The following is a 13,992-nucleotide window of genomic DNA, read 5'->3' on the forward strand; positions in this document are numbered from 1 at the left end:
ATGTGGATGTCTTCGGGGGGCTGCTACTCTGCTTCCCTCAACTCCTTTGCTCAACTCTGAACTCAGCACAGTAAGGACTCTCATTTCTGTGCTGCTTACACTCTCACCACAGCTCTCAGAGTGGCGGGCTCCCATCACCCCACCTGACAGGAAACTGAGGCTCGGAGGTGTGAAGTCACCTGCCGAGGCCACCCAGTGGGAAGGCAGGCGAGCTGGGACTCATGTTCGCGTCCACTGGTGTGCTCTTGCTCTGGGCCACCGTGAGCAGGGGCCTATCACCCACCACGGACCAGCTCCTCCCCCGGCGAGAGCCCCAGCTGCTTCACACGGAAAAGCGGACACAGTCCTAGGCTCTCCTCATCACTTACACTGGCCAGTGACCCCACGTCTCTGAGCCTCAGGGTCCTCATCCCTGACCTGGGCCTCCCTGCCTGGTGTGTGGGAGGATCCAACGTGCAGAGACCCCACTCAGGCCTTACTGGTTGAATCTGCATAAATGGTGGCTGCCCGCAGGGGCTGGGGGGCAGCAAGTCTCCTGACTGTATTATAAAGCCGCAGGCAACATTGGAAATCCAACAATTGGGGGAGTGAACTCGCAATGATGAGTACCTGGGCCAGGTGCTCACACACCAGTTTGCTCACAGGATCCATCCAAAGCCACACCTGGAAACTTCTAGTAGCATCGTCCTCCCTGCACAGCTGGGGAAACTGAGGCCTGGATAACTGGGTTAGAGCTCCCATTCACTCGTGCGTGCACTCAACAATATTTAGTGGTGTTGAATACGTGTCCTGCATACAGCAGGGGAGAGCTCCCATTCCAGCAGGAGGCAGGCTGTCAGCCGCAAACACAGACGGGGTGGAGGTAAGGGACAAGTGCCACGGAAGGGGGACGTGGTAGAGGTCAGCGTGGGGGGGACTGGAGGAGGCAGTGGGGTGGGAGCCTGGAGGGCGGCTGGTGTGATGGTGACTGTCAGGGTGTGCCTGGTGCCCCACTAAGCCCACTCCCGGGATGGTGTCACTGAAATCACATCCCCAAATCACAGCCACCCCACGGAGCATGTCTCCCCTCGTCTTTCAGGTGAGGTGGGAGGCTCCAGGAGGACCCCTGCTGACGAGCACACAGCATGAAGTGGCAGAGTTAGGATCCAAACCCAGAACTACGTGCGCCCCACGCAGATGTACCCATACCCCCTGCCCCTGCCCGAGACGGGATCACGAGGCCACACCACGAGGGGACGCTGCCCACGCGTCTCAGATCTTTGGGGTCACAGTGCTACGTCAGGACACAGCCAGGGGCTATCCTGGCTCCCCCAGCAAGAGAGGAGGAGGAGCAGGTGTCCCCTGAGATGGGTGCGGGAGGAGTGCTCAAGGAGATTCGTTTTGAGGATCTAAAAACGTGAACCTGGCCATGAACACTCGTGCGGAAACAAACGTCTTCTCCCTGTGAATATCATGAGCCTTAGAAGTCCAACTTCCTTCCCCTGCCAGGCTGGAGGGGGGTGAACGCCTCGTGGCTGGAACCCCAAAGTGCCCCCTAAGTGGGTACAGCTGTCGGCTTCCGTTTTTAGAAACATTCACGTGTTACCGTGACACTAAATACTTTCCTTCCTAATCAGCATTTCCCCCCAAACATCCGAATGTGAAAAGATATATCCTCTGAGCCCAGCCAAGGCAAAGTCTGTGCAGAAAGTTCCCTTGATGTGCTCTGTGGTGACCTAAATGGGAAGGAAATCCAAAGGAAGGGGTATATGTCTATGTATAGCTGATGCACTTTGCTGCACAGCAGAAACTATACAACATTGTAAAGCAACCATACTCCAATAAAAATTAATAATAAAAAAGAGACATTTCCCCTGATGCTGGTACGGAGGCACATTCGAAGGTGACGAGCATTTCCCAGCCTCTTGGAGGTGGAGACAGGGCCTCTCGGTGGAGCCCTACTGCCCCCTAGAGGGACGGATCCTGGAGGCCTGGGGGTGGGGTGGGGAGGAGGTGCGAGGATCTGGGGCCCGGGGCTCTCCCTGGGCCTCCTGCAGGTCCCCCTGCTTCTCTGCCCCTCCTCTGCTTCTCACCCCAGGACCACCTCTAGCCTGACCTCCATCCATCTGCTGAGTCAACACGATACAGGAGACCCCTGGCTCTGCGGGCTGGTCCCAAAGTTCCAAACACTCAGCTTGCTCTGCCCAAAATAGTGGCCACCATCCACCAGTACTGCTGCCAGGCCTCTCTGAAGATTTTAAAGCCCCAAACCCTAAAGAGAATAGGTGTCCCAGGTCCCCAACCTGATTCAAACAAGCCCAACATCAAGCTGTAAAATAAGAGTAAGGAACTCCAAGACATGCCAGAGTTTTGCATGATGACTACTTTTAGGTCTTTTTTGGTGTTGTTTTTAAAAATAAATATCCCCCAAATTATTAACAAAATTTTTTGGTGCATGGCTCTGCCTGGATGCTAATAATGTTAACATGAAAGTACTCTTTTTTTATTTTTATTTTTTCCCAGTTTTTTTTTTTTATTTGATCATTTCTTGCATTTGAAGTACTCCTCGATGACATCCTTGGCCTGAGACTCTTTGCCATAGTCCTTAACCACCACACAACTGCAACCAACCACTTTACGGGGTTTTCCCTCTCTGTCAATTTTACAGAGGCCTACCCATTCCCCCAGTTTCTTGTTGTCATCAACCTTAATCAGGTTGATTTGGTGCTCAGCACAAAGGGCCTCCACCAACTCGACATACATAGGCTCATCACAGTTGGATGCAAGCACACAGAGATGGGCTTGGCGCTTGTCTAAGGCTTTGGCAGCTTCGCGAATTCCACGTGCTAGGCCATCGTGGATGAGGGCGGTCTTCAGCACCTCTTGCAGAGCAGTATTAACGTCCATTACACCTCCAGCAGCAATGCCTTCCTCGGCCATGGCGGTGGGTTACGGGTAGAGCCGAATCTTGAGTGCACCCGAGCCTCCGCCTCCGCGCGACTCCGCGGCGGCAGGGAAAGAGGAAAGTACTCTTTTAGAAGGATTAGCTTTGGCTTATGAAGTGAGTACTAGGAACCCTGCAGCTGTGAAGTCTCCCCATGGGTTCACTCACCGAGGCCTCAGGATCATCCTAGGAGGTTGTGTTGTCACCGTCACCACTTTATATACAAGGAAACTGAGGCACAGAGGGGGTGAAGCAACTGGCCAAGATCACACAGCCAGGAAGTGAGGGGGAGGTTCCAACGTGGTCCTTCTCAGCATCCAGGGTCCAGCTTATGGGTCACACCTTCTGCGAAGCCGTCCCTGACCTCCCTGGCTGGAGCTGGTCCAGCCCACCCTGCCCCCAACCCTGCTGGTCTTGCCCCACCTGGCTTTCCTTTGTAGTTCTACCTGAAATGTGCGATGGTGTAACTGTGTCTGTTGGGTCTGCCTCTGCCACTGCAAAGTCAGCTCCGTGAGGGCAGGAACTGGATCTGTTTGCAGTGCTTCAGTCTCTCCAGGGCCCAGCACGGAGCCTGGAACATGGCAGATGTTCCCTCAATATGTGTGGAAGGAAGGAAAGAAAGGAGGGAGGAAGGAAAGGGGGGAAGAGCATAGTTTCCATTCTCAAGAAGCCCCCATTTAATGGGGAAACAGGTCTTACTGACTGTAGTAGGTTGAATGGTGTCTTCCCCTACAAACGTCCACCAGGAACCTGTGAATGTTACCTTATTTGGAAATAGGGTCCTTGGCATTGTTAATGATCTCAAGATGAGCCCATCCCAGATTACGGTGGGGGCGGGGGGTAAATCCAATGACAAGTGTCCTTATAAGAGGAGGGAAAGCCCATGTGAAGATGGGGCGCAGAGGGTGGGGTTCTGCAGCTACAAACCAAGGAACACCTGGAGCCACCAGGGACCAGAAGAAACAGTGAAGGACTCCTCCCTACCCAGAACATTTGGAGGGAGTGTGGCCCTGTTGAGCCCTTGATTTTGGACTTCTGGCCTTCAGGTCTGTAAGAGAATAAATTTTGGTCATTTTAAGCCACTTGGTTTGTGGCAATTTGTTACAGCAGCCCCGGGAAACTAACACACTGGCCACCCAGGGACAGTGTATCAATATTCAAACACCCCACAGAAGGGATCACAAGATGCAGGCAGGAGGGCCCCATCCAAGGAGCTGCTCTCACAGGGGAGCTGCCAGCGTAGCCCTCCAGGCCTTTGGGGCACTTGCCTCGCCCCCAGGCAGGGATGCCAGACGCCAGGCCTCTCACAGTAGGGTCAACACTGCTATGATCAGACCTTCGCAGCATTTTCTAAGCCACCTTTTGGATTTCCTAGAATTTCCTTTTCCCTCAGCTCACACCCCTGCCAAATGGAGCGACCCCCTCCCCCCACAGGTGTGTGACTCACCTAAATGCACAGGTGCTCGCTTCCCTCCTGTGCTGGTCCTCCCCTCCCACCCTGCCCAGCGCCAAAGATGCCTCCCGCTGGGAGCTTTCCAGAATGCCCTGGTCTCCCACTCCGTTTCTCCTAGCCTGCCTCTCCCAACATCCTGTGGACTGGGGGAAATGAAAGTTTCATGCCCACCTGTCTCCGCCCCCCACCTGGCATAGAGCGGAGGCCCAGCTGATGGCAAGCCGTGTCCTTGGTCAGCCACAGCTTTCTGCTGCCCTCCACCTGGGTGCAGCCAACCTCCTGCTTCCCTCTCCCGTCAACACGGACCCCCGACCCCCCCTCCCCCACACCGGTTCATAGCTTCTCCCTCAAGGCTTCGCATTCTTAATGAGACCTCTGACTCTACTCACTGGAAAGTCCTGCCCACGTGGGTCAAGGGCATTGCCCTTACGCTCTGACCTCCCAACTCCTGAACAGTACCTGACAATGCCACTCAGACTGCAAGCTCCGGTGGTAACCGCCTGACAGGATGCTGTGAGAATGGGTGACTCCCTTAAAACCGCACGGACCGCGATAAGGGCTCCATAACATCAGCCCTGTGATGTCATGTGGTGACGACCATGCTGATGGCAATCGTCACGATGACCCCCAGCTGGCCCTGCGTCAGCGTGGGTATTGGGCTTCTGACAGGGGGGTGGGGAGTGGGGGCGGCATCCCAACTTTAACTCAGGCAAGAGACACCGCCAAGAGCCGTGTGGGAGGGCCCTGGTCCTGGCCTTCGTCCGCCGTGTCCTGTCTCATTCTGAGTCGGTTCCTGTGGTACTGGCAGATGTTTTCAAAATGATGCGCGCATACTTCTGAGGTCAACGTCTAATCAGAAACGACTTCTAGACGGTGCCCTGGTTTAAAAAGAAAGAAAGAAGACATTGAGTGAATCATCATCCAAACCATTTGAATGAAACAAAGACACAACAAACCCTCTGCTTTCCTCGTGCGCCAGAACAGATTACCTCAGTCCTGCAGAGCCCAGCTGGAGGGAATTAGAGGCGATCTCCGGTTCCCCAGATAGGAAGGCGGCACAGCCGACCCGCCATGACTCACGGCGAGAACCGGTCGCTTCGGGCAGAGTCTGGAACCCTTGGAGGGGCCTGCAGCCGGGGCAGGGGCTCCAGAGGGCGCTCTGGGAGCCTGACACTGGTGGGTGGAGGAGCCGGGAGGCCAAGGGATTGCAGACTCGGGGAGCAGTGAAGGGGTGAGCGTGGCGAGGCCCCAACATTGCAGGGACGGCCACCACGTAATACCTTCCAGGGAGCTGGAGGATGCTGCCAGACCTGGGCAGGGTTTCACAAATGTCCCAAATGCCCCCTGACAATGATCTGACTTGTAGTGTCAGCAATTCCTCCTCTGGGTTCTCGCAGGGCCACCAGCCACCAGCCTTGCCCTCTGGGGGAAGGACAAACACAGCCATTTCCCAGGATTCTTGGGCTCCCTTTTGGAATGTTGTGTCTGCCAAGGTTCTGAGCTTGGAAGATGTTGCCAGACGGACTTTTCCTGGGAGTGGGAGGGAGGCTTGACTGGACAGAACTGAGGGGACGGGCTGAGCCGGCTACTAGAGATGGGCTCCAGACCCCTGCCATGACCGTTATTCCAAAATGCACAACTCCCACTCAGCGTTGTCAAGATGACTCAACACATTTAGAGAATTAATTTTTTGGAAAATTGGACTCGTTTCTAAAACGATAGCAATAATACATGTATGTACATGATAAAACATTTTTTTCAATAATAAAGAAAATTATTGCTGCAAACATGAAGACAAATGTAGTATCTCAGGATATAAATATGTGAAGAGGGACAAAAGTAAAGTATAACATAAAAAATCTTCCTCCACCAGAGTACACGAAGGCCCCTTCCCCAGGGGTGTCAATTCTTGGCTTGGGTTTTCTAGTTTTTCTAATGGTAGGGTTTACCTTTAACAATATGTCTGCTTTTACTTCTTGATTTGTCAACCTTAGACGGTATTGAAAAATTCCTTCCATTGAAAGATAAGGAAATTAGTGTAGTTACTCTGACTTCTATTGTTACCCCTTCCCTCTTATGTACGTTATATTATTTTTACTTCGTGGACCGTGAGGTCAGTATGTCTGAATTCAAATTCCACCTCTTCCGCTTTTTGCTGTGTAACTTTGGGCAAGTTACTTAACCTCTCTGTGTTCCAGTTTCCTTATCGGTAAAGATGGGGATAATGACAGTTTCTGCTTCATAAAGTTGTCATGCAGATTAAAAGTGTTAAGTCACGCTAAGTGCTTAGAATAGTGCCTGCTACATAATGTCTCAATTTTGTGTGCGTTACTATTATTTCTCATTATTCTGTTCTAGAATTTAGAACTAAATCTTCTTCAAACTGTCAATAGGTTGACTCCAAAAACTGAAAACTAATGACAGCACTGACAATGTCACCAAGTAAACAATATTCATTAACTGTGAATGAACCCATGAAGAAGGAAATGTGATTGCAAGTCATGAAACTTTTCCACTCAAAAGAGAATCTTCTAAGTGTCAGGTCTAACACATTGTCTTTTAGTTTCTTTCTAGTGTTCGTTGCCTATTCTGTATAATTGTCAACTGCCACTTTTAAATAATGTGTATGCCATCCTCTTTCTTAAATTCTTTCTCATGAGGTTGACATAAATCTTTGGATAATTTTTCCAAATAGAGTACATGGACTGTGAAATTTTAAATTCTTGAGTGTCTAAGAATATCTTTATTTTATTTAGCTATGTAAGGAACCCTAGATTGAGAATCTTCTACCCTCAGAACATGGAAGACATATCGTCATCATCTTCTGGCATCTGAGTAGATGACAAATCTGGTATTAATCTGATTCTCAGTCTTTGGTAGTTTACCACTTTAAAAATTATTATTTCCAAAAGCCTGTAGTGTAGCCTCTTTATTCTTAATTTTTACAATTTCCCCTGATGTCTTTGGGTATGTGTTGTAAATGGAATCAGGTGAAGTATGTAATCTGAGGACTCAAGTCTTTCCTGGAGTGCAGGGAATTTCTCTCATTTCTTTTATTATTTCCTTCCTTCCAGTCTCTCTCTTCTTTTGAAATTCCTGTTTTATAGCAGTTGGAACTCCTGGATTTGTCGTCTTTGTTGCAACTTTTCTCTTACATTTTCTCAGCTTCATCTCTTTACATTCTGGGAGATTTCTTCAATTCTATACTCCAGATCACTAACTTTATAATTGGCCATGTCTTATTTCTCAGCCCGCTCATTGAAATTTCCAAAATGTAATCCTACAAAGGTGATTTCTTCTTCTCTGACTACTCCATTTTTGCAACAATGTACTCTTGTTGGTGCAACAGACTCTCTAATCCTCCTGAAGATACAAAGTAGAGTGAAAATGATTTTTTTTCTCCTCCCTGAATTCTCTCTGTTTATTTCAGAGTGAAGTATTCCATTTATTCACTTTGATCCTTCCCTTTTGTGATGTTTATTTTCCCCAAATGTCCTGAGGTCCCTTGAATGTTGCTATGCATTTACAAATAAAGGATCAAGTTGGTTAAGGGCCGTAAAAAGTATGGGTTTCTTCTGCAACTATACATGCTTTCCTTCCCCAAGGGTCTCTCCTTGGGATTGTGGGATCAGCCGTGGGCTGCGTATATGTGGGCAGAGCACACCTACCAGTGAGCACCCTGATAATGTACAAGGGCAGAGAGCAAGCAGGCAGCCCAGGGAGACCCCAGATTGCCAAAGCAAAGAGGATTAAACAAACAAGGGGTTCCCATCTCTCTGCCTGAAGGATGTCTGCAGGTAGGCAGTCCACAGACTGTACGGCTCAGGGTTATCATCAAGGAACCAGGCTCCCCCGAATATCCACTTGTCATGTTCGACAGATGCTGCTGTGCCTGCAGAAAGTCCTGAGCTTCTGGTAGGAAGAGGAAGACCAGAGAAGCAAGAAGGGAGGGCATTTCTATCAGGAAGCTGAAAGCTGTTCCAGAAATCCCCAGCAGGATTCTGTTCACATTCATGGTCTCAAGGGAGACTGGGAGATTGAACTTTTTAGCCAAGTACTTTGACCAGAGCAGTGCTCCTCTTAGGAAGGAGGAAGGAGACTAGATACTGACTAAGCTATTAACTGCATGTGTGATGGGTGTTTCCATATCTTCCCCCCTGGGAGGGGCTGCTTATTCTCCCCTCCAGCCCCATGTCTTCATTTTCTCTCTCTCTCAGCCCTATGACAGAATCACTATTCATCTCCTAATATTAACATTCTTCTTCCTTTTTAGTACTAGGACTCCCATTTTTACTTGGCACGTGGCCACCTAGAATGACCACATTTCCCAACCCTCATTGCAGCTAGGGGTGCCCCTGTGGTCACGTTGCAGCCAATAGGATGGCAGCGGAAGTGAAGGCTCCAAATCCTGGGTGTGTCCATACAAGGAAAAGGGTGTGTGCTCTCCCCTCTGCCCTCTCCCATTGCTAGGCTGCATGTGTGGTGGAGGGTTGTGGGATGGCAGAGCATCAGGGCAGAGAGAGTGAGGACCTGATAGAAAGAGAGAAGAAGAGAGAGAGGGATGGGGGGAAGGAGAGAGAGAAAGAGATATTAACCTTGTCTTAGCCCCTGTTATTTGAGGCTTTGTTGCATATGTCTTAAAAAATGACAGTCCAAACAGCCACCTTAAAGGTGGCTTCTCAGGCCCAATTCCCCCCTTAAATCAGAATAATGGCCCCCTAAACATGTCCATATGCTAATCCGCAGAACCTGTGAATGTTTCCTTCCAGGCTAAAGGGGCTTTGCAGATGCGATTAAGTTAACAATTTTGAGATGAGAAGATTATCCTGGATGAATCACAAGGGTCCTTACAAGAGCGAGACAGGAGGGTCAGAGTCAGAGAGGGAGATGTGATGACAGAGATTCGATTAGAAGATGCTCCTGGCCTTGAAGATGCAGGGAGGGGCCCCAAGCCAAGAAGGCAGGCGGCCTTGGAGGCTGGACAGGCAAGGGAATGGAGCGTCGCCCTCAAGAAGGAACTTGGCCTTGACTTTAGGATTTCTGACCTCCAGAACTGTAAGATCCTAAATTTGTGTTGTTTTAAACCATGAATTTTGTGGTAATTTGTTACAGTGGCCACAGGGAACCAACACACTAGTTAAGGACTTGGCCCATAAGAAAATAAAAGTAGCCGTTTGTAGAGTGTTTGATCCAACACTTATAATGCAAATTCCTAAGCAAATGAGATTTGTTTACTACTCATTTAATCGTCACAACCCTGCCAAGGAACTACTCCTGTCTCCCCCATTTTACAGATGAGGAGGTTGAGGCTCAGAGTGGTTATGTAAATCAGCCAAGGTCACACAGCTCGTAAGTAGCAGAACCAGGATATGTTCCTGTGTGTTGCGCTTCTGCCTCTGTCTTCAAAACACTTAGGTTCAGAAGAGAACAGTACAGGGTGAAATCCATGACCTGTGGGTCAAACTGGGAAGTAATGACTTGTCAGGACATCCTTCTAGTCCCCAAAGCCTCCCTCTTCCAGTTAAAAAGTCTTGTCTCTGCTGAGGTTTGGTAGCTCAGAGACCCCTCATTTGCAGCTGCCCATGACCACACTTCAGCCTCTTCCCTCTGTTTGGGAAAACAGCTCTCCTGTGACGATGGAGACATGAGTCAGGGGTGCCTATGGGGGCCTGGGGCCAGGGGACCTGCAAGAGCAGCCACGCTCAGGAAACTGCAGGGGTGGGGCCTCTGCCAAATCTGAGAGACTCCCCACCCCATCTCAGCACACCCTGGGGACCCTTTGGGCATCTCCCCCATCAAGGCTACTTACAAAGGAGTTGGAGGGAGTTCTGATACCCAGCCCATGAGTGAGGGAATCCTTGCATCCCTTGCATGTTTCTTTTTTCTGTTTCTCTACCTGCAGTGACACCTCTCCCAAGGCCCAGCACTGCCACTACCTGGTTGTCTGCTCAGGGGCAGACCCCCTCCCCTCTCTATCTGTATTCCAGCCTCCCTGTTGTCTCTGACATGGGAGGCGGGTGATGAGAATGCAGCATGTCAGAGGTCCCTGTGCTTCCTGTTGGTCCCAGGTACCCAGAGGTTCTCACTTATCTCAGGCGAACCACGTCTTAGTTCATACTCAATGTCATAAATCTTCATACCCTCATCTTTAAAAGAGCCTACCTTGCCTGGAAATAAACACACACACCTGTGGTCAATTAATCTATGACAAAGGAGGCAAGAATATACAATGGAGAAAAGACAGTCTCCTTGATGAGAGGTGCTGGGAAAACTGGACAGCTACAGGCAAGAGAATGAAATAAGAACATTCTCTAACACCATATGCAAAAATAAACTCAAAATGGATCTCAGCAATATCTTTTTGGATCCATCTCCTACAGTAATGGAAATAAAACCAAAAATAAACAAATGGGACCTAGTTAAACGTAAAAGCTTTTACACAGCAAAGGTAACCAATAAACAAAATGAAAAGACAACCTACAGAATGGGAGAAAATGTTTGCAAACAATGTGACCGATAAGGCATTAATTTTAAAAATATACAAACAGCTCATATAACTCAGTATCAAAAACCAAACTACCCAATCAAAAAATGGGCAGAAGACCTAAATAGACATTTCTCCAAGATGGCCAATGGGCACATGAAAAAATGCTCAACATTGCTAATTATTAGAGAAATGCAAATCAAAACTACAATGAGATATAACCTCACTCTGGTCAGGATGGCCATTGTTAAAAAGTCTACAAATAATAAATGCTGGAGAGGGTATGGAGAAAAAGGAACCTTCCTACACTGTAGGTGGGAATGTAAACTAGTATTGCCACTCTGGAGAACAGTATGGAATTTCCTTAAAAAAATAAAAACAGAGTTACCATACGATCCTGCAATCCTATTGCTGGACATACATCTGGAAAAGACAAAAATTCTAATTCAAAAAGATACATGCACCCCAGTGTTCACTGCAGTGCTATTTACAATAGCCAAGACATGGAAGCAGCCTAAATATCCATTAACAGATGAATGGATAAAGAAGATGTGGTACATATATACAATGGAATATTGCTCAGCCATTAAAAAGAATAAAATAATGCCATTTGCAACAACATGGATGGACTTAGAGATCATCAGACTAAGTGAAGTAAGTCAGAAAGAGAAAGACAAATACCCTATGATATCACTTATATGTGGGATCTAAAATATGACACAAATGAAGCTACCTATGAAACAGAAACAGACCCACAGACATAGAGAACAGACTTGCGGTTGCTGAGGGGGAGGCAGGGTGCAGGAGGGATGGAGTGGGAGTTTGGGATTAGCAGATACAAACTATTATATATAGAATGGGTATACAACAAGGTCCTACTATATAGCGCAGGGAACTATATTCAATATTCTCTAATAAACAATAATGGAAAAGAGTATGTATGCATAACCAAATCACTTTGCTATACAGCAGAAACTAACACAGCATTGTAAATCAACTATACCTCAATAAAATAAACTTTTTTAAAAAGGAATTTTTAACTTTTTATTACATTTTTAATCTTTTATTAAAAGAAAAGGGATAACCAGCTTATCGCTTTTCTTTCCCCTTTTTAACAATAACGTTATATTTTTAGACTGTATAGCTGCTGAAGGTGTAGCTTATTCAGGATGGCCATGATCTCAGCTAAAATCCAGAAGTGCCATTATCCAAGAAGATGGAGAAAATCAATTTGGGGGACAAATAGCCATCTCTGATACACTGACATTTAAAAATGGGGATATTTTAGATTTGGGGGCACCTTGATTATAAGTAGAACTAACATGCATGGAGCACCTCTGTGTGCCCTCCTTGTATCAGCCATATGAGGGAGGTACTCCAGAGACTGTGGGCCGGCATTCGAACTCACCCCTAGGGATGGCAAAGCCAAGCTCTTTCCCCTGCCCAGTCTGAGTGCCGGATGGCCACGCTGGAGAAAGCTTCAGAATGGCCCAAAGAGTCAATGCCACAGCCCTGCCCCCCTAGAGGGTGACATCACCCCACCATCTGGAGCAGACAGTGTTCCTGCTCCCAATTGCTTTCCTCCTGATCCTTGAGGGCCCTCCAGGCACAAGGCTTCCTTCCAGAGTATGCTTGCTCCCATCTGGTCCTTGGTGGGGGAGGGGGGCACAGGCGGGTGGGAGGGGCATCAAGGAAGGTGCTTGAGGGTATGGCTAGCACCACCCCTCACTCAGGCCCTGGAAAGGCCACCTGTTGCCCTAGCTCCCCAGCCCTGCCAGCCCCAGAAGCCGAGGAGCGTTTTGGGGAAGCTGAGCTGGCGATGGTGAGGCTGTCCCTAGGGGAGGGCACTGGGCCACCTCAGGGCCACAGCTCCCGGCTGCTCTGACAGTGCAGTACCTGCCTTCCATCTCCCAGGGGGTCGTGAATCTCGCTGCCGGAGATTAGCTGGGCCCCATGCTCCCAGCTGCGGCTTCTCCAAGGGGCGCAAGGAAGGACTGAGTCACGGCCCCCAGCACTTTCTAAATTGGACTTAAAATGAAAAAATAAATAAAAGAGGGAAAGGGCCTGATTATTTTTAAGCGCAGAAGAATGAGCTTTCTTTGTGCTCGCACGTCTCCAGAAGGACCCCAGGGAGTGAGCTCAGAGCAGCCACTCCCCCTCCCCAAACTTCACCTTCAAGGTGAAGCCAGGAGCCAAAGAAAATATTGTGATAAAGTCTAAGTTACTGCTGATGCCTGCCTGGCCGCTTGATTAAGTGAATTGAGTGCAAACAAATCTCCCAGCTCCTTCCTCTCAGCAAACGTGGGTGCGGGGAGGCCAGGCCCGGGCTCAGAGCCAACCTATCCCCGGCCAAACACTGCTTGGTGCCCCGGACCATTTCTTCTCAGAGGACTCGCTACATAACCCGCGGGCCGCAGTGCAAAGTGAAAACGCAGGGCCCTTGTTCAAGAAGCAGGAAAAAAAGTGCTGCTACAGGTAGCAAAGGTACTAAAATGTAAAGTCTTTTTCCTTTCTTCTGTGGTCTCTCTCTCAACTTGTTATGGCGTTTTTTATTTGCCACTTAATGTTCTAAGTACAGGGAAACATTTTAATTTTAAGTTACTATATGAAATTATATTAAATTCACACGATAGTAAATTCATGGGTGGCGTGCTTTTTTGCCATTCTTCTTATATGGTACAATCCCAATTCTAAATACAAATAGAAGAGCATTTGCCCTGTAAGCAGAATCACTAAAATGATACAACTTCTGTTTCCCAGCTCATATATGCACGTTATTCCACCCTCGCCAGAAGAGTGGAAACACCACACGAAATGAACTCAACTGCTTTACAGTTGACCGTTGAACAACGTGGGTTTGAACTACGCAGGTCCACCTATATGTGGGCTTTTTTCAATAAAAAAAAGACCACGATTCCAGGTTGGTTGAATCCGTGGACACAGAACCAAGGATAGAATGGCTGACGGTGGGACTTGGCCATCAGTGGATTTGGGGATCCACAGTGGGTCCTGGAAACAGTCCACCCCAGATACTGAGGGGCAAGTGTCTTTCACTTTTTGGTCCACACATTCTACCAACTCTCTCTACCTTCCACTTAACGGTGAGAAAGGAAGGACTGACGGGAGAAGGAA

The 13,992-nt window shown here is 48.6% G+C and overlaps 1 protein-coding gene across 1 annotated transcript; it reads right to left on the reverse strand.

Moving 5' to 3' along the window:
* Window positions 1-2,477: 2,477 nt before the first annotated feature.
* Window positions 2,478-2,995, reverse strand: LOC130833090 (40S ribosomal protein S12-like). Its single transcript, XM_057702320.1, has one exon. It carries the CDS (start codon window positions 2,917-2,919, stop codon window positions 2,521-2,523), a length of 399 nt encoding a protein of 132 aa, XP_057558303.1. The 5' UTR covers window positions 2,920-2,995; the 3' UTR covers window positions 2,478-2,520.
* Window positions 2,996-13,992: the final 10,997 nt, after the last annotated feature.

The sequence above is a fragment of the Hippopotamus amphibius genome, chromosome 12, assembly GCF_030028045.1.
Source record: "Hippopotamus amphibius kiboko isolate mHipAmp2 chromosome 12, mHipAmp2.hap2, whole genome shotgun sequence".
Taxonomy (NCBI): domain Eukaryota; kingdom Metazoa; phylum Chordata; class Mammalia; order Artiodactyla; family Hippopotamidae; genus Hippopotamus; species Hippopotamus amphibius.

What these genes read in the sequence shown, in the direction of transcription:
- LOC130833090 (XM_057702320.1), bottom strand. Translation starts at nt 2,919, where the DNA reads ATGGCCGAGGAAGGCATTGCTGCTGGAGGTGTAATGGACGTTAATACT.